Here is a 27,287-nt window from a genome sequence, read left to right on the forward strand (position 1 = left end):
TTACCTTTGGTGATCATACTTTTCTCCAAATAATATGTTTTCTCTCACATCTCCCTGAAAGATCCATGCTTGCTGGGAAACGTAGGCCAGAGTCCCATTGACGGCCATGACCCTTGCTGTAACTGCGTCTGGAGCAACGACACCAGAGAAGCTTCAGGAGCCAGGCCTCGCCACCTTCTCCTCGGGGGCCTATTGCACACTTGCCACCCACTTACTGTATGAGCACTAATTCAGAAGGTGCAAGAGGGTGACAAGCTGTCTTGCCACACACTGCAAAGCCCGGCTGTGCAGACCAAGGGTCTCAAAGTCAAACATCTGCGAGAGGCCAGGTGGGAATGTTCCAGAAGGGGCAGAGGTGAGCCCTGTGCTCTGGAAAGCACAGACTGCAGGGCTGCTGCTGGCACACGTGCACTTTTGTGCAGCTAGAATGAGATGCTTTCTGAGCAGACCCATCACAAAGGTTCCCTCTTTCCCCAGGTGCACTGGCAAGACCCCACCCTCCTCAGCCAGGGAGGAGGTTCTCCCTGTGCCCCAGGGAGAGGGCACAGCCTGCACTGCTGTGGATGGTGGCCCTGGCATGCCCCATCCTAAGGAAGCAACCTTGACTCCATTGCACAGTTGGTGCCAAGCAAGGATGTACGCCTGCTGTGGCGAGTTTCTAATTTTTCAAGAGGAGCAGAAAGTCTAGTTGCGTGTGGAACTTCTGAACTTTCAAAACAATGAGGAATCCAATTTAAAAACATGCATGGGCTCCAGTCTGTGACCCTGAGTACCCACGTGCATTTAAGATGGCCCTTCATGGTGAGCTTCAACAGATAACGGGAGAGGCTAGTGGTGGTGCCATATTTGTAGCTGTCAAGAAAGGGTGTGTGAGGCAGGCCGTGGCGCTCAGGGCTGGTGCTCATGGGCCAGTGGCAGTGTGTTGGGGACAGGTAAGGACGATAGCCAAAGTGGCAGAGGGATGTGATTCCATTCCTCCTCAGGAATGGTCTAAGGGATAGAGAACATTAGACTTGGAGAAGAGAGAATGATAATAACAATAACAACAACAACTATAATAATAATAGCTAAAATGAATAGGGTGTCTGCCAGGCACTGTGTTAAGTACATATAAAATGCTAATCACTGTGGCTGGGGCTGGGAATTGTCCTGTAACTACTATTATATCAGTTATCTCATTTAATCCTCATCACAACATCCTTAGCTCCATTTTACAGATGAGCCAACCAGGGCTCAGAGAGGTTAAGTGACTTATCCATGCTCATGAGACTGAGATAGCTGGTGAACCCACGCCGTCCAGAGCCCACTCACTTAACCCAGTGACCACGTGAGAGGCCTGATCCCACCACTGTCACATGGGAGATGGATTCTGTTTTCTCTGGGACATTCCACAGGAGCAGACCATAGGGTAGAAGTTAAAAGGAGGCAAATTTCACTCCCATATACCTCAAATCTCTCTAAAGAGATAATGAGTTCCCCATCACTGGAGGCATCTGAGCAGAGGTCGGCTCATCTCTTATAGGATTCAGTGGAAAGGACTCATGTTATTAGGTGGAGAATTGGGCTGGGTCACCTGTAACGCCCCTGCCGACTCTAGGGTTATCAAAGGCACTCACGCTGAATCCCGGAGCCTGAGGGACCGCCACAGCTCACCTGTCTCAGCCCCTGCCTCCGCCTTCAAGCAGGGAAGGAGTTGTCACTCTTTCTACAAATGAGTCAGCTGAGGCCAGAATGAGTCACCCTGGTCTGGAGGGGCTCTTCTGAGCCTAGCATCCCCCTGTCTCTATTGCAGGCAAAGGCAGTGCCAGGTGTCCAACCTTCCCTTTAGGAACACAGAGTGGAGAGAAAGAGAACTTAATTTCTTTCCCCGGAATGTTTCTCATTCATTTGGAATGAGAAGCCTTGGCAACTGTGAACTATTCATTTACTGTGGATACAGTGAATGGCTTGGCCATTTCCCTGGGGTCAAGCAGCTAGAAGTAGCAGACAAAGGATGAGAGTGCGCCCGCCCTCCCTTGCTACCACGAGGTGTGCTTTGGTTCACACATTCATTCAGCCCCTCCTCCATTGAGGGGCAGCTGCTGGAGGCAGACGCTGGGGAAATGGAGATGGATCTAAAGTCACCGAGACTCGCAGGTTCCTGGGTTTTTCCCCGCCAACCTGCCTGGCCGGCCTTTCTATTTGGCACAGGCCAAGCATGTCATGAGAAAACCATGGATTTAATGACCCATTGCTTCCTTTGACCAAGATGGAGCTCCAGGCAAGGAAGCTATCGCTGCTTAACTCATGTCCTCGGGAGGCAAACCGGGGAGAGCACGTGGAAGGCCCGGCCCCGCCTGCCATGGGCCTGGAACCGCCAAGCACATTGGCCTCCTGGGCATCACCGTTCAATCTGAGCACAGAGTCCAGTGCGGCCAAGCCCAGGGCCCCAAACGCGGCCGGCAGGGAACCACTCCATCGTCACAACGCTCGGCACACAGCTTACCTGTCCTAGGAGAGCTGCGAGGAGGGAGCTCTTTCCACTTCCAACATTCCCACAGATGCCCAAGACCTTCCCCTACCAGAGAAACAGAAAAAAGACAGTCATTCTCCGAGTTCTTAGAGGGTCACCACCAAACTGCACTGGCCAGGCCAGGCAGGGACCAGTAGGGCACTGCTGGCTCTGTGAGGTGGCAGTTGCAGCCTCGCCCCCCAACCCCGATACACAGCCTCATAGGAGGCAGGAGCCTCAGTCTTAATTACGAGCCTCCTCTGCACAACCCAGCACAGCACCCAGAGGGCTTCTAGAAATCATGTATAAGCACTGATGCAGAACAGTCTTGCGCTGCTCTGGGACACACAGGCCCTGAACATGAGGGTGGTCCTGTGCCGACTCCAGGAAAGTAAATCTAATGGACGTCAAAGGCTGCACAACCCAGAGGGACAGCGACAGCCTGCAAGTACAGAAGGCTGGGTGCTTTTTAAAAGTCCGCTTAAAGCATCCTTCCTCCATCACAGCTCAGTCTGAAATTACTGAGCAGTTATGCTGTTCCAGCATGTTGGGTTCATGGATTTTTCTACAGCTGCAGATTTATTAATTCAACTAGCAAATCACTGCTAAAGCCTGCTTTGTGCCAGGTGCTGTTCTGAACACCAGCAATAGCACAATACAGCAAAGAACATCACAGTCAAAAGGCTGGGTCTGTCCGCACGGAGCTTATGTTTTAGTTGGGGAGACAGTAAACAAGATAAGTAAGTAAAATATGGAGTATGTCAGATCCATGCCATGGAAGCAAATAAAGCAGGGAGGATACGGGGGCGGGGAGCCTTACTGGACACGTGGACCTCTTAGCTGGAGTTCTCCCAGAACGAGACCCTAAAGCAAGGAATTGAGTGAAGGTAGCTTGCTGGGAAGGTACAGAAAACACCAGCTGGGAGGAGGGGGATGGTACAGGAGGAGGAAGGTGGCCCATCAAGGGAGTGCTGTTAGGTCAGCTCCCACAGGAGGCAAATTAAGCTCAATCCTGCTGGGAAACTCAAGGAACTGCGGAAACTGAGCATGGCTTTGTCCTCCCAATGGCTTAGGGAGTCAGGATAAATAGCCAACAGTCGGTGTTTGAGAGCTGCTCCCTCGGCTGTTGATGTCTTGGCTTACTGAGGTGGTGGGGAGGGCCCTCAGGCACACAGATGCAGATCTGGCAGTTGGAAGATGGCCAGGCCACAAGGATGGGTCACTGACAGTACCTGCTACAGGTGATGTCTGAGTAAGACCCGGAGGGGGCAAGGGAGTGAGCCGTGTAGTTATGGGGGCGGTGGGGGGGTGTGAGCCACTGCTGGCAGAATAGGAGTCCATGTGGAGACTCTGAGGTGAGACCACTCTTGTGTTCAAGCAGATATTGCAATGCAGCAGTTGGAACATCTAGAACATTCTCACTGAGATCTGTTCCCAGTGATCCCTCAGAGCAAAGATGCCCGGCACGGGGCCAAATGTGGCTTCTTTCCCACCTGAGGTAGACCAGAGGGCCCCTCGCCTGCCTGCTACCCCCAGCACAAGAGGGCTGTTGCCTGTCATCATTCAGCCCTTGGCTAAGTCTTTACTGAACACCAGATACTGCACTAGGCACAGGCAATAAAACAGTGATCAAGGCAGACGCAGTCCCTGCCTTACTGTCACTGGCGCTGCAGCTAAGAGAAGCGGATCCATTTTAATTCCACCAAAAGGACTACAGGAAACAGGGGCATTATGAAGACTTTGGGACAAAGAGACACAGGGATGGATCCAGCTTCCCTAGACACTTGGCTCTTTTTTGAGTCCCGTCCACTACTTGTGGCCAGATCTAAGCCTTCTAGATTCATCCTTGTCTTTCAGCAGGAAATCCATGAGGCCTGCACCCCTGAGTTACTGATTATTTGGAAAACATTATTGGAAACCTACTCTGTGCCAGGCTCTGGGCTCAGGGTAAGGCCACACGACTGTGAACAAGTTCACAGATACGTGCCCTGACCTCAAGGAGGCTACGGTCTAATGGAATCTTAGAACTAAATTTGGAAAAACCGAGATGCCTTGAGTTTAGGACTTTTAAGGGCAGCACTTAAGCTGGACATGATTGTTAGAGGAAAAAGGCAACAGCAATAGCTCCCGTCTGTGGGGACTTAGCATTTGTGTGTGATGTGTCTTTCCGTCCTCACATCCACCTTGTGAAGTGGGTACTATTATTAAAATACCCATGGAGCAGGTAAAGAAACTGGCTTGAAGAGGTTAGGCAATATGCTCAAGGCCATGCAGCTGGCGAGTGGCTGGGACTGGAGCCCGGGTCCACCAGGCTAGAGAGGCATAGCCCCAATCCCCAAGATATTGTGCTGCACCCTTTGTCTTCACCTTATTTCACAAAATATTTGACCACGTCCTTGATGACAAGTCATGAGCCACCAACGTACTGAAAAAGAGGAAAGCAATTGAAGGGCTAAGAGGAGGCTTCTTTACAACATGAGAGCAGTTCACGGAGGCCTCTCTGGAGCAACGCTGAAGGCATGGTTGAAGTAACCCGGGTGCTGCACGTCATAGACGGGGAAAAGTGATGAGAAAGCAAGTGGGCTGCACACAGCAGGACTTCACTGAGAGCCAAGCTCAATTGCACTCAGCCAACCGAGTATCATTTCCAATGAATATGTGCAGAGAGCCTTGTTAGCTACAAGAGGTACCACTCTACACCAGCTATTGAGCCTAGCGTCACATAATACATAAGAACCTCTCCCTCTATAGTGCTCACATGGGGAAAGGGTGAGTCAACAAGATGGGAGATTAAAATATTAGGCACAAGATTAATGCTGAGCCCTTTGCAGCAAAATCAGCACTGCCATCCGGGGAGCATGGCTGACAAGTACCCAGGGCAAGAAAACCACATGCAAGAGAAGGTCAAACATTCCCCAAATGCAGAGCTGCTCTAAGGACTCTACCCCCCAATCCCGAGGGGAGGGGAGCAGCCAGCAGAACGTGGCTGGCTTCTGTTCCTAGGCTGCTTGTGGCACTCATTTTGCTTTTTACAAGAGCAGTGTCGCTTGGTGGTTAAGAGCAGACGGTGGCACCAGGCACCCTGGGTGTGAAGCCCTCTTCTGCCACTTTCGAGCTGTAGGACTCGGACGAGTTATTTAACCTGCTGTGTCTCTGGTTCCTCAGTCATAAAGTGGGGCAGCTATACACCCACCTCATAAAGTTATTGGGGTAGCTAAATGAGTTAATTATGTGCCTCGTAAATAGAAATTGCTCATAACTGTCAGCTATTATAATCTATTGTTGGACTCCAACGTGAAATTAAGAACAAATCTGAAAAGACTTACGAAAGCTAGTCAGTTTGAGTCTAGCCACCTGAAATGGATTGTCCATTGAACACTGCAACTGGCTCTCAACTCCTGTGGAATTTGAAGATCGGCTCTAATACAACCACTAAGACATATTCTCTCAGCTTGAAGAGATGTCTCCAGGGTTCATTTGCATAGCTTTAAAATTTGGGGAGAAATGGAGACATCCCACCACGACCTCCTGCTCAAACTGAATTATATTCAGCCTTGAGAAGGCCATGGTCATGTGACACAAGGAAAAAGGATGGAGGCCACACCTTTGGAACACATACCCACCTTTCTTACCACAAAGCTTATATTGTGCAGAACTGATTTGGGGCTGCCACGTTGCTCCTTGGCCCTGGTGACTCCCCAACCTGATGGACTCAAACTGTATGCCTCTGGCCTCTGTTTCTTAAGAAAATGCTTTTTCTGGTTCTGCAATTTCTTTAGGTCACTTTTCCCCCTGGTTTCTTGCTCCCATGTCAAGGTGGCATTTGCTAAAAGCAAGACTGTATCTGGGTCTTCTGGTTGGGTGATGTAAGATGGGGGGCTTTTAGCTATGAGAATTTTCTAAGATTAAAGAAACAAAATTAACTTGGCAGACATCATCCATTTGCAAGAATCATCCCAGTATATCTTCTAATGACCCCAAATCATAATCTTGGGAATTCTACCTGGGACATCCAGGAAAGGTATTCTGAAGATATTCCCCCAGGAGAAGCTGCAGCAAAAATAGTCTATTAGCTCATACTATCTAGAACGGATGCCTTTTAAACCACAAGGCCTATCTGGGTCACCCACATTGGAGAATGCTGATACCAGCTACAATTTACCCTTATGCCCAAGATGGCCAGCTTTTGCCAGTCTTTGGGTGGTTGGTTGGCTTTATTGCTTGACACTAATGCTTATGAAACCAAGGTCACATGCTCAGTCTCTGCTGTGTCTTCTTCCTAAGTCCCCACTCAGCTCAGTTCAACAAAACACCTGCCAAGTGCCTACTCTGTGCCAGATTCTGGGGTAAAGAGCAGAAATGCAAATATTAATAATAAGGCATGCTTCCTGTCCTTGAAGAGACTGCAGTCCAGGTGGAGATGGGAACACGCACAGATCATTTCAGTGAAATGTCACAGGGACAAAGCCCTGTAACTGCCAGAGATGGGACACTTGGCTCCGCATCCTGAGGCCCATGTAATTGATGCCTGAGCTGAGTCTGTACAGTGCTGTACAGGCAAAGATGAGGGAGGGGTTGGGGAGGAGAGCTTTCTAGTAGAGGGCACAGCATGAGCAAAAACAGGCAATAGCATGGTTTGGGGGGATGAGAGGTATAAGATAAGAAATTCAGTATAACCGAGGGCCAGAGCTCAAGGTAGGAAGGGGATAAGAAATGAAGTGGAGACATAACTGAGGACCTGCTGATGGAGGACTCAGGCTCAGTCCTGGAGAGCGAAGGACAAGGATTTCAAGCAGGTTAATGTCAGTGATCAGACAAATATTTTAAAGCTCAATTAACAGTGCAATATGGATTGGAAAAGGACAACATTGGAAAAAGACAATTGGTTCTTCAATCACTGTGATAGTTCAGATGAGAGACTATGAAGTCTTGAATGAAGGTGATGACACTAGGGACAGAGTGGAGGTTGCAGAGTCAAGAAATAGCATCGTTCCTCTAGTCTAAGATATTGGATATCATTATACAATTAATGTGATGAGGTTAACTCTGTGTTTTGTTCAAAATGTAATAACTCAACAGTGCACCTTCCAATCCAATCTCATAAATGGCGCCTCTTAAAATTGAAGGAATACAGTGATCAGGTGAGTCAACAGGATTCTTTTTTTTTTTTTTAACTATTATTTGTGTCATTCTTTTTTTTTTTTTTTTTTTTAATTTTGGCCACGTTGGGTCTTCGTTGCTGTGTGCAGGCTTTCTCTAGTTGTGTCGAGCGGGGGCCACTCTTCGTTGCAGTGTGCAGGCTTCTCATTATAGTGGCTTCTCGGGCTTCCCTGGTGGCGCAGTGGTTGCGCGTCCGCCTGCCGATGCAGGGTGGGCTCTAGAGCTCAGGCTCAGTAGTTGTGGTGCACAGGCTTAGTTGCTCTGCGGCATGTGGGATCTTCCCAGACCAGGCCTTGAACCCGTGTCCCCTGCATTGGCAGGAGGATTCTTAACTACTGCACCACCAGGGATGTCCCAACGGGATTCTTGATTGGTTAAATGTGGATGGTAAGGGAGAAGAGGGATACAGGCACCTAGGATGCTTAAAATGACATCCACATTTCAGACTTGAGTGAATAAGATCTCCCAGTCAATTCACAGAGGTCTGAACGCATTGCTCTTTTGACTGAAATGCCCTCCTTCTTTTCCTTTTCTTGCCTCAACTTCAAAACCACTTTATCTGCCCTTCCTACACATCACTTTCACCCTTACTATATATAACAATTACTGGGATACCTGGTCCTGTACTAGACTGGAGGCTCTTAAGAGTAAACACTCTCTTCCTTGTATTTGCATTTTCCACAGTGCCTTGCATATAGGAAGCATACAGTAAATCTTATTTGCATTTTCCACAATGCTTTGCATATAGGAAGCCTACAGTAAATCTTTTTTTTAATCGAGATATAGTTGATTTACAATATTAGTCTCACGTGCACAACATAGTGATTCAAAGTTTTTATAGATTATACTCCATTTAAAGTTATTATAAAATATTGGCTATATTCCTGTGCTGTACAATATATCCTTGTAGCTTATTTATTTTATACATAATAGTTTGTACCGCTTAATCCCCTCTTCCTATCATGCCCCTTCCCCTTCCCTCTCCCCATTGGTAACCACTAGTTTGTTCTCTATATCTGTGAGTTTGTTTCCTTTTTGTTATATTCAGGGTTTTTTGCTTTACTTTTTTAGACTTCACATATACATGATATCATTCAGTATTTGTCTGACTTATTTCACTTAGCATAATTCCCTCCAAGTTCATCCATGTTGCAACAAATGGCAAAATTTCATTCTTTTTATGGCTGAGTAATATTCTATTGTGTATATGTACCACTATCTTCCTTATCCATCCATCTCTCAATGGACACTTAGGTTCCTTCCATATCTTGGCTTTTGTAAATAATGCTGCTATGAACATTGTGGTGCATGTATCTTTTCAAATTAGTGTTCTGTTTTCTTCAGATATATACCCCAGAGTGGAAGTGCTGGGTCATATGGTAGTTCTATTTTTAGTTTTTTGAGGAACCTCCACACTGTTGTTTTCCATAGCGACTGCACAAATTTACCTTCTACCAACAGTATACGAGGGTTCTCTTTTTTCCACATCCTCCCCGACATTTGTAATTTGTGTTCTTTTTGTTGATAGACATTCTGACAGGTGTGAGGTGATATCTCATTGTGGTTTTGATTTGTATTTCCCTGATGATTAGCGATGTTGAGCATCTTTTCATGTGCCTGTTGGCATCTGCATTTCCTCTTTGGAAAAATTTCTATTCAGTTCTTCTGCCCATTTCTAATTGGGTTGTTTGGGTTTTTGATGTTGAGTTGTAGGAGCTGTTGGATATTAACCCCTTATCAGTCATATCATTTGCAAATATTTTCTCCCATTCAGTAGGTTGTCTTTTCGTTTTGTCAATGCTTTCCTTTGCTGTGCTACTGTCAATTTCTCCCTTTATATTTGTTAATATTTGCTTTATGTATTTAAGTGGGTCCTATGTTGAGTGCATATGTATTTATAATTGTTATATTTTCTTCTTGGATTGATCCTTTGATCATTATGTAATGCCTTTGTTTCTTGTAACAGTCTTTGTTTTAAAGTCTATTTTTTCTGATATAAGTATTGCTACTCCAGCTTTCTTTCGATTTCCATCTGCATGGAATGCCTTTTCCATCCCCTCTCTTTCAATCTGTGTGTGTCTTTAGATCTGAAGTGAGTCTCTTGCAGGCAGCATGTATATGGGTTTTGTTTTCATATCCATTCAGCCACTCTCTGTCTTTTGGTTGGAGCATTTAGTCCATTTACATTTGAAGTAATAATGGGTAGTTATTGTCATTTTGTTAATTGTCTTGGGGTTGTTTTTGTAGTTCTTTTTTGTTCTTTTCTTCTTTTGCTCTCTTCCTTTGTGATTTGATGACAGTCTTTAGTGTTATGTTTGGATTCCTTTCTTTTTTGTGTGTGTGTTTATCTATTATAAATGTATGGTTTGTGGTTACCATGAGGTTTATATATAGCAATCTATATATATATATATATATATACACGATTATTTTAAGTTGCTGATCTCCTAATTTCAAATGCATTTTAACAACCCTGCGTTTTTACTCTCTTCCCCTCACAAGTACTGTTTTTCCATATTTTACATCAATTTGTTTTGTTATCCCTTAACTATATATTGTGGATTTAGATGATTTTACTACTTTTGTCTTTTAACCTTCCTACCAATTTTATACATAGTTGATTAACTACCTTTACTGTATATTTGCCCTTACTGATAAGCTTTTTCCTTTTGTGATTTTCATGTTTCTAGTTGTGGTCTTTTCTTTCTAGCTTAGAGAAGTCCCTTTAACATTTCTCGTAAAGCTGGTTTGATGGTTCTGAACTCTTTTAGCTTTTGCTTGTCTGTAAAGTTTTGAACTCTCCATCAAATCTGAATGAGAGTCTTGCTGTGTAGAGTATACTTGGTTGTAGTTTTTCCCCTTTCATCACTTTAAATATATTGTGCCACTCCCTTCTGACCTGCAGAGTTTCTGCTGAAGTCAGCTGATAGCCTTATGGGAGTTTCCTTGTATGTAACTTGTTGCTTTCCCCTTGCTGCTTTTAACAGTCTCTCTTTATCTTTAATTTTTGCCATTTTAATTACAATGTGTCTTTGTGTGGTTCTCTTTGTGTTGATCCTGTTTGGGACTCACACAGTAAATCTTTGATGAATGAATAAATTAATAAATAAAATGACTAAATGAGTGTATAAATATGGTGCCACCCCGCCCCCACTGCCTTCATCACTTCTGTCACCACACACATCCTAGGACAAACTAGGTAGGCAAAGGGGAGATGGCTCAGTGCAAACTGAACTCCACTCCCAGAACAAGTTAAGATTTATGGCTTGGAGAAAGAGTAGAGGGTCAGGAACATCATCTCCCTGGGTGGAGACTCCATCTCATTTTTACTAAAAGGGCAGGCCACCTATAATACTCTGCCTGTATCCTGCTTGATGCATATTTGTGTATCCAACACTGAATGGAGGGTGTTCTCCCAACACCCACCAAACCAGTGACCCAGCCCTCCAATGGGTTGACACAGCCTCCCCTTATCTGGGAATTTTCCTGCCCCAAAATGAGATCTTTCTTCCCTGCTCACCCAGTGTTAGTTATACCTTCATTCTCCTTAGAGAGACATTGGCTTCAGCTGCTGCTTTGACGGAGAAAGGTAAGATTGCAATTGAAAACTTCATTACATTAAACATGGCAATCACACTAAATGCCTGAAGAACAAAAGAGAGGTATAGAATTCAGGATGGGATGTTGCCTTGGCTTTGAACCATTAAGTCCATGGGGATTAAACTTCCTGAGATGAGAAACAGTATCACAGTTGGGATTCTCAGAGGAAAAATTTTCTCATTTCATGGCTCAGAAATCATGGGTTGGCAAATTAAAGATATTAACATCTTAAACTATTTTGCTTTTGGATTTTCACCAAAATGGTAGGAAACTTATCCCCTTATCTCTGTCAATCCAGAGGATAAGGTCTGAAAAGGGCCTCTAATTGAGTGCCTTTGGAAATCTCCATCCATACCATATCCTTATTTGGCCTAGACCATTCGCTCACAAACCTATGCAGATTTTTCCTAAATTATCCCCTTCTCTCAGTTGCTTCAGAGGCATCTGACACTTCAGAGATAGAGCATCCTTTTACATGCCACACAGAGACCAGTGTTGAAGGTGGAAGCTCCCTAGAATGATGTGCCTGGCCCAGGCTGGTTGCTGGTTCTCCTGCCCTCGGGGTCTGGCCTCCATGCCCTGCTTCCACACACACATAAGGGACCAATTTGAGAGCCTTGGTTCCACTGTCATTTCCAAAACAATGAACAATGACCCCCTTTCCCTAGGGCCTTCCCCACTGAGCCCTGCCTGGTGGGTGGATAATATCATATAGCCTCAATGAAGACACGTTTCCTTGCTCTGTGGGTGCCCCACAGGGGGCATGATCTCATCTCTCAGCTTTCATCTTCTCACCTGTCTGACTTGTAATTAGCCTCTCCCTAACCACCCATCTAAGAAATTAAAAACACAACTTCCATCGACAAATCTGGAGTGATCCTTCCTGCTGTTGAATGGGCCCCATGGACAGGGCCCCCAGGCTTCAACTAATCCAAGTTAGTTCATTAAGAGGATGATGAAGGATGCTCCCTTCATCACATCTGGTTCTAAATATATCCCCAAAGAGAATTCAGCTCCCCCAGGCCCTAGAGCACTATCTTGGCTCAGGAAACCCAGGCCCTGGCTGGCAGAGCCCCCGGGCTGCCTGATATGACAGCTCCTCAGGGCTGACCGCCTACTTATGTGGCTCTGGCAGAGGAGGTGACTGAAAGGGATTCTTAGTTCAAAGAAATACGAGCCTCGCATTCAGGGAATTTGTTCTTGGTCTAGATTTCTTCTAAATCATCGTTTTAAAAAATATTAACTATGTGCACTCAATTTGGTTTCAAATTAATTTGCTTGGTGTGTTCTGGGAAAAAAAAAATTTTTAGTTTGGGATGGTAGACAGCAGCCACAATAATCCGGTAGCATTCATTCTGTACGTCAACCATTGCTGTTCATTTTGGCTTTCGGTTCGTGGCTATGTTCAAGTCCCCAGAGTGTGTGAGAGAAAAATGTGTGTGAAGAAACTAAGAAAATTAAAGTATCTCCCAAAGAAATACGGGGCAGTGATTGGATTGACAGCACCACAACGAATGCCCCAGAAGAGCATCCTGCCTTCTCAAACGTCCCCCCACCCTCCCCTCCAGATCCCTGATTTTTGGTGCAATTCTTCCCTGGTGAGCATACCTCTCCTTTTTTATTTCATTCTCTCTCTCTCTTTTTCTTGCCTTTGTGTTCTTTCTTCCAACCACTTGCCCTTCAGACGCTGGTTTAATATCTGAAATGTTTGTTTCTTTATTTCAGTCAGGGGCCATTTGCTCTCTAGCTCAGGTACTGAGCCCCTCACGTTCACTCCAGTTCTCCTTCTGAGGCTTTCAACCTGAATATACCTGGCCTGGGTGAGCATAAGGCTAATGAGAACAGCAACAACTTACGTAGCATTTACCGCATTCGAGGTGTTGACCGAGTGCTTTGTGTGAGACAACTTCCATCCTCACAACGATAGGGACTGTCATCACCCCATTTACAGATAATAAAACCGAGACAAGAGAGGTTCCGTGAATTGCTGCAAGTCATAGCTAGCAAGTGTGGAGTCGGGCTTTAAACAAGGGGGACCCTGATCCGGACACCACACTGCCTCTCCCAATACTGACACCCCTCCCACCCAGAGAACCTTCACCAACTCTCTTCTTGGCGTATATATGGATAAATAAGAATAAAATAGCCAAGGGCTCCTTTGGTTTCAATGTCCAAACGTAAAATTGTGTTCCAGCATTAACTACTACCCCTGCCCTGCTGTAGACTGAATAAGAATTGCTACTAAGCTCTCCTTGGCTCCCAGTCAGCTCAAGTACTTGTTTTAGAAGTCAGGGTGGAATTCTGCTGTTTTCTGGCTCACCGTGATTGGGTGTTCTGATGCCAGTGCCAGAGGAGCTACCCACCTGGCACTTGCAGAGTTGGGTACAGAAGAGGCCAGCTCTAAAGAGGTGCTTACCACTGGGGCAGTGAGCTTTCGTCTCAGGAAGATGTGGCAGGTGAATGTCAGTACAATGGCTATGGTGGATGCAATGGGGGCCAGCGCTGAGTTTCCACTTTGGACAAATCCAGCTTTTTCCAGTAATCTCCTTTCCCTCTTCCTTATATCTGTGAAATAGAAACAGTCCACGGTGGTCTTATTTTGCTTGTCAAGCTCCAGCATTAAGAAACGTATTACTCAATGGAATACTCCTCAGCCATAAAAATGAATGAAATATTGCCATTTGCAGCAACAAGGGTGGACCTAGGGATTATCTTACTAAGTGAAGTAAGTCAGACAGAGAAAGACAAATATCATATGATAGCACTTATATGTGGAATCTAAAAAAGTAATACAAATGAACTTATCTAGGAAATAGAAAGAGACTCACAGACATAGAGAACAAAGTATGGATACCGAAGGGGAAGGGCCAGGGGGAGGGATAAATTAGGAGTCTAGGATTAACAGATACACACTACTATATATAAAATAGATAAACAACAACGATTTACTGTAGAGCACGGGGAACTATTCTCAATACCTTGTAACCTGTAATGGAAAATAATCTGAAAAAGAACATATATATTATATATATACATATATAATATATATATGTATAACTGAATCTCTTTATTGTACACCTGAAACTAATACAACATTGTAGACCAACTATACTTCAATTAAAAAAAAAGAAGCATATTACTCCTGCCCTGTTCTCCTGCAAATGAGCATTAAGGACTCTTGTTGTGAAGTTTAAAATGGGAGGAAGCACAGACAGCCCGGAGCACAATGCCAGCATGTACTGGGGGTTCAGTGCATGTCAGCTGCCATTGCTGGATGGTTTCCAAGGTCCCTTCTGATCTGATTCTCTGGGTGTCAGGAGTCATACACTCAGATGCCTACAGGGGTCGGGCAAGTAAGGTAAATGAAGGGAGTGGGCAGAGAGCAAGACCAGAGCAAGGATGTCCCAAGCTCACCAGACTGTTTTGAAGTCTGAGATCTGGACTTTTATGAGACATCTCCCTACTCTTAAATGTTGGGAACTAATTGAAAAAGCTAAAGTACTGTAGGGGCCAAACAGAACACACATGCCAGCCTGAAGACTGCCGGATTGAGGCCCCTGCCCTTTGTCTCAGGAACAGCTACAAACACCCAAGAGCACATCTCCCTTCCGTAAGTCCAGATGAGGCCATGACTCTGCACCACTCACACATAAAATTCAAGCTTCCCTCCCCTGCTGTTTAAAGAGTCCTTAATGGCAATTCCAGCGTCCTCTGCAAAAACCCTTTCACATTAGCAACATGGTGTCACAGCCCTTCTCGCTGAGTGCTGCCTACGGCCCAGGTGTTGGGCTGAACCCTGCACAGGCACGCTCTCCCTAGGCTGCTCTCACCACAGTGTGACACGGCAGAAGCCATCATTATGCCCTTCTGACAGTAGAGGAAAGGCTTAGCAGGTTAAGCGACTTGCCTCTTAAGAGGTTGGGATCCAAAGCATGCTGTCCACACGCCCTTCCCCTCAAGAACACCAGCCACCTCCTTCTCCCCACGCAAAGCCTCTAGGCCTTTGCTCCTGCCCAGGGGGCTTCCCCAGTTCCATCTGTGTCCACATCCCTGCTGTCCTTCAGGGCCTGTCTAAAACGCCACCTCTGCCAGGAGGCTTTTCCTCATCTCTCACACCCGTGGAGCTCCTCTCAGTTTCTTTTGTGGCCTTTTACCCATTTTATCCCATAATTAATTCACATGTTCACTCATTCAGCACATTTTAATCTGATGTCTACTATATGCCAGGGGCTGTGCTGGGTGCTGGGGAATATAGGGACAAACAGGGTCTCGGCTCTTCCAGTAGGGGCGATAGACAATAAAGAAACAAACAAACAAGTAAATAAGATAATTACAAACTGTGTTGGGTGATATGAGAGAAATGAACAGGATGAAGTGATTAAGAGGTGAATGGGGAGTGGACCTGCTGGGACTGTGGTCAAGAAGGCCTCTTGAGTCAGTGACATTGACTTCAGGAGACCCAAAGTCAAGACAAAGTCAGCATGAACATCTAGCAGAAGACATTCCAGGCAGAAGGAACAGCAACGGCAGAGATCCTGAGGCATGAATGGGTGTGGATGTTGTTCTAAAAACGGAAGGTTTGTGTGGCTCAAGCAGAGGTATCAAGGCCTGGGATAAGATGTGATGAGGTCAGGAGGTCAGCAGGGGCCAGACTGTGCTGGATCTAATAGCCCATCGGAAGGAATCTGGACTTCAACCAAAAGACCTAAATTTGAAAAAACCTAAGTGTGATAAGAGGCCACTAAAGCTTTTTCAGCAGGGGAGACACAAGATCTGATTGACAGTTTTAAAAGGTCACTCTGGCTGCTGAGAGCACATGGGTTTTAGGGGGAAGGAGGAAAGCAGGGGTTGCATCTAGAAGTTCTTGCCATAGTCTGGAAGGGAGAGGATATTGCTTGGACTAGGGTGACAGTAGAATGAAGAGAAGCAGAAAGATTCCAGATATATTCTAGAAGTAGAGCCAACAAACTAATAGCTATTTTTGAGCTTAGTTAACTCATCCTCCCTCAATTTTAAAACTAGGGACCATTTTCCTAATTATTTTGTGTGACTCCCATGGCCTTGCACATAGTAGGAGCTTGGTACATATTTATTGAGTTAAACTGACTTGAATTAAATTGAGTTTTAAATTGAATTATGTCAAATGGAATCAAATTTAATCACATCAAATAAATTGTATTAAAGTGAGTTCAGTGTGTGAGGAAGTATTTCTGTGTCTTCAAAGAGGGTACAGTAGGGCTGCCAGCATCCCAACCTGGGGCACTTCCTCTGGCAGTCTCAAAAGCAGATTTTTCTAAAGCCACTTCCTAAAATGTGGATACACAGCTTCGGGCCCGATTACATGCTGGTCTAAAAGTGTAATTGTGGATCCAGAGCGTTAGTTGTAACGGTGGTTCAAATCATTAACTGGTCAACCACCTGAGTCTATGTCAGCAATTATGTAAATATTCCTGCAATTAGATTTGCATTTTTATTTGATTGAAATAGTCTTCATATCTTCTTTAAAACAAAACAGCTATATATGCATTCTCTTATCTGCCCAAAGCATGTCAAGTCAGTGAGACATCCGATCCTGATGAGGCTGCTGCCGGCGAGGAGGGGACTTGTGTGTAAGCGTTAGTGTGTGCGTGTGTCCGTGTGGACATCTTCCAAGTCAAGGAAATAGCCTGAGCCAGCTCTTCTCCTGCTCATAATGTTTTAGTGGACTATTTTTGTGAAAGGTAACTGGCCAGTACAAGAATTCACTGACCTCAGTACGGCTAAACCATATGTCACTCACCTGCTGAGCCCTTGGGTTCAGCAGAAGAGATGCCTGGGTCTATTCTAAAATCTCTGTAATTTTTTGAAAAGCCTACAGATCAGCTCGGGGGTCGCTTCAGCCAACTTCCATAATGCCCGGCCCCAGGACCCTTAAGAACCCCTTAGAAGAGCACATTCTACAGGGTAAGTGGTTCTTTCAGCAACCGCTCATCCTACCTTACGGATGGCGTTCGTAAAAGATTTCTCCCAGGTGTACATTTTAATCAGCTTGATGCAGGTCAGAAACTCATTCATTGTCTGAACTTGCTTATCTGTCACTGAAATTGCTGATCATCGAAAAGCTGAACTGAGCTTAGCCATAAACATCTGAAATCGAGGTACAAACAGTGTGTTCAGAGAATTGCTGAGTTGCAGTTGGCCTAAAAATCCAGGGATTGGAGTGTAAGTGTCAGGAAAAGTTCTAAAGGAAGTTGGCCTGAGATTCTCAGCTGAATCCTTCCCTTGAGTTGTGGCTGATGTGCTCTGGGGGACACGACTGGGGTCGGGGCAGATGGTGCAAATGCATGAATTCCCAGGATGCAAGGAAAGTGCTGGGGACTTTGACAAACTGAAGAAGCATGCTCCCCTTCCCCAGGGTATTCAAATTCAAGTTAAAAAAAAAATGTACTGTCTGTGAGCTCAAAGTAAGGGCCCAGGCTTCAGGGCCAGGCTCTGGACACAAAGTCCACTTCAGTGAGAGTGTGTGTGAAGCACAATGGCAAAGACCTGCCATTACCTGGATAGGGATGAATAGCACATACACGGATATCCCGATGAGAGCTGTGGGCCCCAGAGTGAAAAAGGTGTACACTACACAGACAGCCATTAGGATAAGGATGGTGGCTGGCAAGGGACAAAACAAGGCAGCTTCAAACAAAGAATAACTATCCCTTGATAGTATATTGAGCACCTGGAAAGAAAGCACATGGGTTCAGCCTTTGGAAGGGCCACCTAAACATTTCCTCAACTGAAGGCTTTCGGAATGGCTGAGGGGTCTGAGGAAGGAAGAGAAAAACTGACTTATAGGGGGAGAGAATTGTCAGAGGACCAACAGGGTGAGTTTCGTGGGTCTCATTTTAGTATGACTTTGGAGAGGCCTGTCTTTTAGAACTGAGAATCCCAATGAAGAAAGGCTTAAATACCACCTGGGAACATGCCGGCAAGGTTGCCAGCTGCCTACCTGATAGCTCTATCTCCTTCGTCTTTATTAGCACAACCCTGCTTAATCAGGGCATCCATGGGCCCAGCAAAAGGACTACATTTCCCAGCCTCCTTTGTGGAAGCATGGTGACCATGTGATTACCTTAAGGGCCAAAGTGCTGAATGGAACTTTGGGGATGAATTCTTACAGGGAGCCAACTCAACTTGGAAGTCTCCTTCCTCCTACCGGCTCTCTGAAACATGGTTGGGATGGCTGGACCTGCAGCTTCCATCCTGAACCATTATGGGAGCCATGTGCTAAGGCAGTGATGAAGAAAAATAGAAAAGCCTGGAAGTCCCCACTCCAGCCCTGGATCATCCTCTTCCAGACTCCTTTTACACAGAGTGAAGTAAATCCATCCTGTTTAATCCACTGTTTTGGGGGGGGGCGGTTCTGTTATATGCAACTGAATCTAATCGTAATTGATACAGGATATTTTGAACAAACTGAAAGAGCAAGTGTAAGAAAGAAACAAGTCTTTTCCCTTACCTCACACCACCCAGGTTTCCCTTGGCCAGGGAAATGTTCTCGTGTAAAGGGTGAAGATTTTATTGCTAAGGATTAAGGGCTTAAGAAAATGTCAACTCTGGGCTTCCCTGGTGGCGCAGTGGTTGCGCGTCCGCCTGCCGATGCAGGGGAACCGGGTTCGCGCCCCGGTCTGGGAGGATCCCACATGCCGCGGAGCGGCTGGGCCCGTGGGCCGTGGCCGCTGGGCCTGCGCGTCCGGAGCCTGTGCTCCGCAACGGGAGAGGCCACAACGGAGGGAGGCCTGCATACCACACACACAAAAAAATGTCAACTCTGAAGTCCAACAGGCATGGTCTTTGTTGGGACTTGGCATCCCAAATACTACACAGTTGGAATCATCAGATCCATTAGTCAATCAATTTTATTAAATGCTGTAGTGTTCTCTGTACTGCTTCAGTGTCCTCACTGACGATCAAAGGGATTGGATGAGGTCACCCCTAAGCCCTGTTCCAACTGGAACAGGGAAGCCTTTCCAAATTCTCCAGCTTGAATGGAGCTCTCCTTTCTCTGAATTCTTCTGGTGTTTTGAGTCTCCACCACTTCACTTAGCAAAGAGATGGGACATGATGGGCAGGATATTGACAACCAAAAGGGGGGCAGATATTCCATCCAGGAAGCGCATCTCACACATATTCAGAAAACTCGGAATTTAGTTTCCTAAAATTAAACTCCTTCTGGACCAACTTACCTCACCAACAGAGATGTGTGTCAGCCTCTTGAACGACACCAGGTTTTCGAAAACCAGGGTGGAGATGGCCACCTTCAACTGGATCGCCATGCAGTAATTTATGGCCCAGGCAAGGGCCCAAAAGAGAACTTTGGTAAACTCGGTGGTGAAAAGGGCTGTGCACAGGCTGACGCCAACCCAGACCTTCCTGGAGATGCTCTCTGTCTGCTGGAGGATTTGGTGAATGAGAACCATCTGTAAAACAGCGCGGTGGAGAGAGAAGAGTGCTGCTGGGGGTCAAGGTGGGTACAGGAGGCCTCAGATAATGTCAGCAAGCTGACTTTATCAGGCAAACTTTTAAATTAATTTCAGTGGCTGCTGCTGTGCTTGACAAGGATTAGCTTTATGAAAATTTGCCCCCAAGGAGCGCAAAGATAACAACAATGTACTAAACCCACCAGATCGTAGAGAAAGTAACTAATGACATTCTTTGCCAGTCTGGGGACCTGGGAGACAAGGCAGAAGAAGGGCCAGTGCTCTCACCGGCCCTATGGCTGCTGTGATAATGCACAGGATATTGGTCACGATATCCATCAAAACATGCGTCCTCTGGAATTTCCAGACCATTCGGCCCAGAGAGGCTTTCTCGGGACCCATTCTTTCTACCTCTTCATCCCAAAGGATTCGAAATCTGTGATGAAAGAACACGAAGAAGGAAAAGGATTTACATTCCCACTTGCTGTTCAAAGCTACCCTGATGGAAAAAACTTTGCAAGAATTCTTAGCACAACCTCCATCCCTGGCAGTGGTGGCTTCAGAAGAACAGCATTTGTTCTCCCTTCTTCTTTTGGAGGGTGGATGGGACACGAGCGAGGCAGCGGGCCGAGCCCTGACACAGCACAAGCTGGTATCTGGCATTTGGGCTCTTTCTGGGCCTTGATTTCCTCCTCCTGCCTGTCTCTGGCACAATACCAGTTGTGATAAAAAAAAACATTGAGGCAACAGAGAAACCAAGAAAAAAATCTTCTCCAGGGCAGGGAGGAGTTTGTCCATTTCAAAGATCTGAAAGGAGGCCGGCAGTGTGACAGGCGTATGGGGCCACTGGGAGGCAAGGCAGGGCCAGATCTCACGGGATCTCACAGTCCTCACGAAGGAGATTAGATTGCAAAGGAAGCCACTGCAGGCTTTTAAGCCGATGTGACAAGATCATTTCACATATCTAAAAGAACATCTGGCTACTGTGAGAGTAGTGGGTTATGGGGGCGGGAAGCAAAGACGGAAGCAGGGAGACCACAGTGGGAGACCATCGGCATCCAGGTGGGAGGTGGCAGTGGCTTGACACTGGATTTAGGGAAAGGTGGTCAGGGGAGACAACAGGACTTACTGATGAATTAAATGTGGGAGAAAAGGATAAGGGGGATCAGGGGCCCCAGTTTTCTGGCTTGACCAACTGTGGGAATAGAGTTCACAGAGATGGGGAAAGGGGGAAGACGGAACATCGTCAGGTGGGGCTGAAGTTCAAGAATGCAGCTTTAACAGGGAGATCAGCTCGGTGCTCTGTGACCACCTAAAGGGGGGGGATGGGGAGGGTGGGGGGGAGGGAGACGCAAGATGGAAGAGATATGGGAACATATGTATATGTATAGCTGATTCACTTTGTTGTAAAGCAGAAACTAACACACCGTAAAGCAATTGTGTACTCCAATAAAGATGTTAAAAAAAAAGAATGCAGCTTTAGATATAGGATGCTTGTGACTCATCCAAGTCCAGTCAGATGCCGAGCGTATGAACTCAGAGTCTGGAAGAGAGGCATGGACTGAAGATAGTGTGTTATTAAGGTTGTCAGCATATGCTTGGTGGGTCAGCCTTTGGAGGAGAACATTAGCACAGAAGGGAAGAGGATCTAAGTTGATGTTGGGCAGATGGAAGGCAACATTAAAAACCAACAGAGAGGTAGAAGGAAAACTTGGTACTCCACAGGCACTGGTCCAGCCCCTTTCTCTCCGTGCTGCCTGGCAACTTTCTCCAGACTATAGATTTTGGAAACTACCACTGACAGAGATTCCTGCAGGACACAGATGAGGGGATGCACAATTGTAGGAGCAATTGCAAGAGCATGATTATAACTCCCAGCCCTTCAAGCATATGAGGCCAAAGAGAAGAATTCCAGAAGAAACAAATGCAGAGAGAGGGCTATGAGATCTTCCCCATTGTTTAAGACATGAACCTTGAAGTTCAATGCAGCCGTTAGAAAGAATGAAGTTGAGGTTTTGGGCTGTGGAAAAATCTTTACAAACTCTTCACTGAAAATAGCAAAATGGTTAACCATGAGATAGTATGCGTCATTTTTTTTTCAAAGAAGAAAAGATGACCTGTGAGTAAGGAGGAAGAAGAAGTGGTATTGATCTGCAGAAGATGGTAGCACAGGGTGTGTTTAATCTGAGTAGAAAAAATCCAGCACAGATGCACACCAGCTTTTAACAGTGCTGACCTCTGGGGAGTGGGGCTGCAGTACAGTGGGGATACTTCCACTGCTTAAACTTCTGTTACTTTAACATTTCTATAATGAATCTGAATTAGGTTGAATCAATGACATACATGCTTTTGCAAGTCAAAATTGTCAAATATGGGAAGTTTTCATTTGGTTCAACCTGAACATATTTTGTAATATAAAAGCTCACAATATTCTGTAATAACCTAAATGGGAAAAGAATTTGAAAAAGAATAGATACAGGTACATGTATAACTGAATCACTTTGCTGTAACACCTGAAACTAACACAACATTGTTAATCAACTATACTCCAATATAAAATAAAAAATTTTTTTTAAAGTCCAATGACAATTTTTAAAGTGAAATACAACACCATGCCTGGAAGCAGCCCAGGTGGTGTCCAGCCAGCACAGAGCAAAGTGAGATTCCGGCCACTCTTGTCCTGATGCGGTGCTCCTACAAAACAGCTGATAGCCCTGCCAGAATGGTCCTGAAGCCTCAGGCTCTCAAGAAGTTCATTCTCCCTACCAAACCTCCCCAATACTCACCTCCCCAGAGACTAGGCCAGGAAGGTCAGTCAGCCCAGCCCTCATCTCAGAGATAAGCCATGAGAACAGCCACCAGTGGGCGTTGATTTCCGCAAAGGGAAATGGGAGCACACACAAGGACTCACAGGTCCCTTCCCAAAGTGGGCTCCTCTCTAGATGTGACCCAGACAAATCCTGGTACCTTTTGGCATTGGTGTCAAATGAGTCATATGGTGACAGTGGGGGCAGGGTGTCCACAGTCAGCGTGTGCTTGTAGCCTTTCACCATCACTGGCGCGAGCCAAGAGAATGTGGCAAAGGAGAGCAGCCCTGCGTCATCCACAGGGTTGGGTGCCAGCCTAAAACAAGCGAAACACTCGGTGTTCCAGGTTGTTGGGGTCATTGCCTTGAGTCCCTGGCTGGAATTCTTAACTACAGTGATAACCACAGCCATGCTCAGACCTGTGACTCACGTCAGCCCCATGAGCAGCGGTGTGCTGGGCCAGCTCCTACCAGCTTGCAAGAGCTGATTGTTCGATTTTTAGGAATTCTGCAAGTCAGTTCTTAAACACAGACTATATTAAAAATTAAATTACTTAAATGTAAGTAAATTATCTTAAAGACAAAGGCAATCAATACTCAAAACTCATAGCTTCCAAGATTATTTTACTAGATTTTACTCGTATTTGTTCTTTAGATTATATAAGTCTATGGTGTCTGTGGTGGAAATACCATACAGGATAGGGCTCTATTACCGTGCATCTGTTCCCAACTTTGCGCTCAGTGACATCACATTGAAATCAGCCATGGTAGGAGAATTTACACCAAAAAAGTGATAAATGCTACGAACCAGGGAATTTTTTAGTGAGCCAGTTGTTGAATATTTACCAGTGACCACCCCACGGGAAAGAGGGTACCTGCTCCATTTGGCATGAGGAAATGGAGACCCAGTAGCTGATCATCAGAGGAGTTGGATGCCTGGCTTTTGCTCTCAGGAGGATGGGGAGGGTCAGAGCAGAGTTGCCAAAGTAGAGGTGAGACTGTCCAAGGAGGCAAGAGCTAGAGGCAAACTCATGGTTTATTGTGAGGATTAATACATGTAACCTGCCACATAAATATTAGCTAGCAGATAAATAAGGAGGACAGGGGAAGTAAAAGGAGGGAGAAAGGAGAAAGGGAAGTAGAGGAGGAAGAAGAAAAGGAAGAAACAATGAAGAAGGAGGAAGAGATATGTTTCTGCCCTTGAGGAACTAACCATCTAAGATGGAATAAGAGTCAGAGACACAGAGTGTTATCTACTAATTGCTGAGTGTTTGTTATATCCCAGGCCCTGAAAGGGCTTGGTATTTGTAGCAGATGCTGTCAAGATGCCCTGAGTCTCAGTCCCTGGTGGCGCAGTGGTTAAGAATCTTTGTCACATCCACCTCCGATCTCAGATGTGGAGGACAGCGCTGTGCAGCTCAGGCTCATGCTGACAGCATTCCATCTCACAGGTATCCTGTGCCTCTTTTCACTACTGGGTTTGGGGTCTTCTCAGAGCATAAGTGCAGCCCAGAATTGCAAGGGGCTAATGTCCCCAAGAAGAAAACCTAACTAATGGAGTACAGGAGCCCACGGACAAATGCCCCCACCGCCCATCCTATGGGTGGAAAATTGTTCACTTCTTGGGGGGACCTAGTAGAATCCAGTCCCCATGTCTACAGCAGTGATGCTGATGACACACCCCATGTTCTCCTTCCCTGCCTCAGTCTCCCTAAATCTTCCCTCCTGCTTCTTGAAATCACCTCCCAAATAAGCTACCTGCATCCAAGTTTTTGATTCAGGCTCTGCTTTTGGGAGAACCCGAGCTAAGATAATATTAATAAGGTACTATGTGCCTGGTGCATAGTAAATGTTTCCTAAAGGGTAACTTTAATGATGAAGTCATGCATTACCTCACATTTGAGAAATATTATGATCCCATTTCGTAGACAAGAACATCAAGGTATAAAGAGGTTAGGGTACTTGCCCAAAATCTTATAGCTGGTCAGTTGTGAAGTAGGGATTCAAACACAATGCTTGCTGACTCCAGGGACCCATCATTCTCTTAAGCACTATTCCACATTTCCTCTCCACAAAGAAATTGTAAATTGAGCCAAAACGGTGGGTAGTTAGAGCTCTTCTGCATGGGGCTAAGGATGGTATACCATGCCCTCACCTTTCAACATTCACCTCTCACCTTAGAGGGCTCACAGGTGTATCTTTGGTCCATGGATTCTAGGAGAGAGCAGTGCTGTATCACCTCATTATAAAGATGCCACTTGGCCTTCTGCTGCCCAGAGGGCAGGCTATAGGGCACTTCTCATGTAGAAAAGGTAGCTTTCTATAATGTTATAGTTAATGTAATGTTAAGAATACATATATAATATTATAAAATGACATTATAGTTAAGCATGTGAGCTTGGAAATCAGGCTGCCTGAGTTCTTATTCTGCGGTTCAAAACTGAGCCAATTCTCTCTCCTCACCTGTATCCCAGACCCTTGGAGCTCCTTCCTTCAAGACATTTCTCCACACCTTGAATCTGTGCTGACTTGTGACTTGCTTTGGCCAATAGAATGCAGTGAAAGAAATGGTGTACCAGCTCTGAGCCTGAGTCTCAAGAAGGCCTATATGCTTCGACTCATTCTCTTGGCCACCTACTGCATTACTATGTGATTGAGGGCAGGTTAGCTTGCTCGAGGTTCATAGCCCATGTGGCCCACCTTCTCCCAGCCAGTCAACCCCCAGAAGCACAACCATCTTTTTGACCAGCAGATGCATAAGAAAGCCTGGTCAAGACCAGATGAATCACCCAACTAGGCTTAGCCCAAGTTGCTGACCCACCCATAAAATTGTAAGCTAAATAAATGGCAATTGTTTCAGGCTACTAAATGTAGAGGAAGTTTGTTACAAAGCAAAATCTACCTGATTAAATTTGTGCAACTTATTTAACCTTGCTGTGCCTCACTTACTCACCCATCAGATAAAGATAATCACAACACTTCCAGGGTGGTTGTGAAGAGTGAATAAGAAGATGTTTATAAAGCACCTGAACAGGTCCTGACACATGGAAAGCTCTCTTAAACATTTGCTATTGTCTCCCTTTCACCAAAGGACAGGAGGATTCATGGAGTGAATGGTCAATAAATGAAAAAAAATGGATGGATGGATGGATGGATGGATGGATGGATGTGTGGAAAGACAAAAGGACAAGCATATAGAGCAGAAGCATGGCGAACAGGGTCAGGGTCCACTCTCCCGATGGGCTGGAAATGATTCCTAGAAGTTCTGCCCTGGACCTCCCTCCAATCCTCCTCCTGGCTTACCTTGCATAAAGTCTCACTGGGATCATGGTCTTTAAGCTGGGGCCATATCTCTCTGAAAATGATCTCTGCTGGCCTCAGCAGTCCAGATCAGAGATAAGGCAGGGGCCATCACCCACCATCTTGATGGCAGTCTAGAGCCCCGGGCTCCTGGCTTTGGGACCTTCACTCTGTAGCAGAGAGATGAGGAGATGAGAAGATACTCTGGAGTGAGATCAGGCAGCCCCTACTCCACCCAGACCAGCTCCCTTTCTCTGACCACTCAGACCTGGTTTCACCAATCAATCCTCCACGTTCATGGGAGAGCGTGGCCAGAGACCCCACCACTCCCTCAACTCCACTAAGAGCCTTCCTTATTAGCAAAGACATTCTGTTCCTCTTCTTTACCATTTTGGGTTGACTGGGAGCTGAAAAGCCTGTTACAGGTTTTCTACCAGGAGCCAGCCCATGACCAAGACTGAGTCCCAGCCTGGCAAAAGAACCCCAAGAAGATGGATTTTCTGCCTTATTGTGACCCAGAATGAAGTTTGTCACACATACAAACCCTTTTTTCCTCTCTGATTATTTCAGATACCCAAGCTTGTGCATCCACGTTCCCATGTCCCCACACACAGGATCAGAGAACTTCAACGAGACCACCTCTCAGGACCAGGCATATCTGAACAAGCCCACATTCCCCCCACTTCTGTGACTACTGCCCCAAAGGGAAACCAACAATCCAAGTAGAGAGGACACTTTTAGGAGTGCCCGTCCAGTCCACAAACCAACCACCCCATTCACCAATCACCTAAATGAAAAGAAAAGAGAATGATTCCCAAAGGTTTTCTATTTCTAGTTCCAGTTCTACCCTGATACACAGCTCTATTCTTGCCCTAGAGTTCTATGACTTTCTGCTCCCCATATCGTATCAATAAATTCTCTTTTTTAACCTAAATATACCAAGTTGGTTTCTGTCACTTGCAACCAGAAGCCTCACTATTATAAATACATGGGTCCCAATCTTATGAATTCTCTCTGGAATTTTTCATGGCTATAAACATAAAATAAACCAATTCCCATCTAGGTTTCAATGGCTGATAAACTTATGGCATGTCAGAATTAGAAGTATCCTCAAATGCAATCTTTTATAAACTCCTCATTGAACAGAAGAGGAAACAAAGGCCCAGAGAGGCAAAGGGACTTACTCAAGAGTATATGCAGTAGTGACATCAGATTCATGGCTAAGACATACCTCATTTGTGCTTCCCGGACCCCTGTCCAACAAGAGCAATTTTGCAGGGGAATCCACAGAACGTCTGAGAAAACTTCAGTGTCCCTAGCAGGGCTGACAGAAGGTATTTCTCTCCCAAAGGCAGTTAGTAAAGACTGGAGGAGGTGACTACTACTTCAAATGCATATGAGAAGTCTAACAAAGAGATAGGAATCATTAAAAAGAACCAAAAAATCATGCTGGATCTGAAGAATACAACAAATAAAATGA

The 27,287-nt window shown here is 45.6% G+C and overlaps 1 protein-coding gene across 1 annotated transcript; it reads right to left on the minus strand.

The window, feature by feature from the left end:
• On the minus strand, positions 1–25,929 carry LOC129391422 (ATP-binding cassette sub-family C member 12-like). Its single transcript, XM_055079012.1, is given in 12 exon segments — positions 1–122; positions 2,479–2,557; positions 6,115–6,390; positions 11,188–11,295; positions 13,668–13,816; positions 16,667–16,669; positions 17,233–17,377; positions 17,787–17,960; positions 19,468–19,701; positions 19,990–20,137; positions 22,669–22,824; positions 25,811–25,929. Coding segments are annotated over 12 exon segments (1,713 nt in total).
• Positions 25,930–27,287: the final 1,358 nt, after the last annotated feature.

This window comes from Physeter macrocephalus, chromosome 17 (genome assembly GCF_002837175.3).
Source record: "Physeter macrocephalus isolate SW-GA chromosome 17, ASM283717v5, whole genome shotgun sequence".
Lineage (NCBI taxonomy): Eukaryota > Metazoa > Chordata > Mammalia > Artiodactyla > Physeteridae > Physeter > Physeter macrocephalus.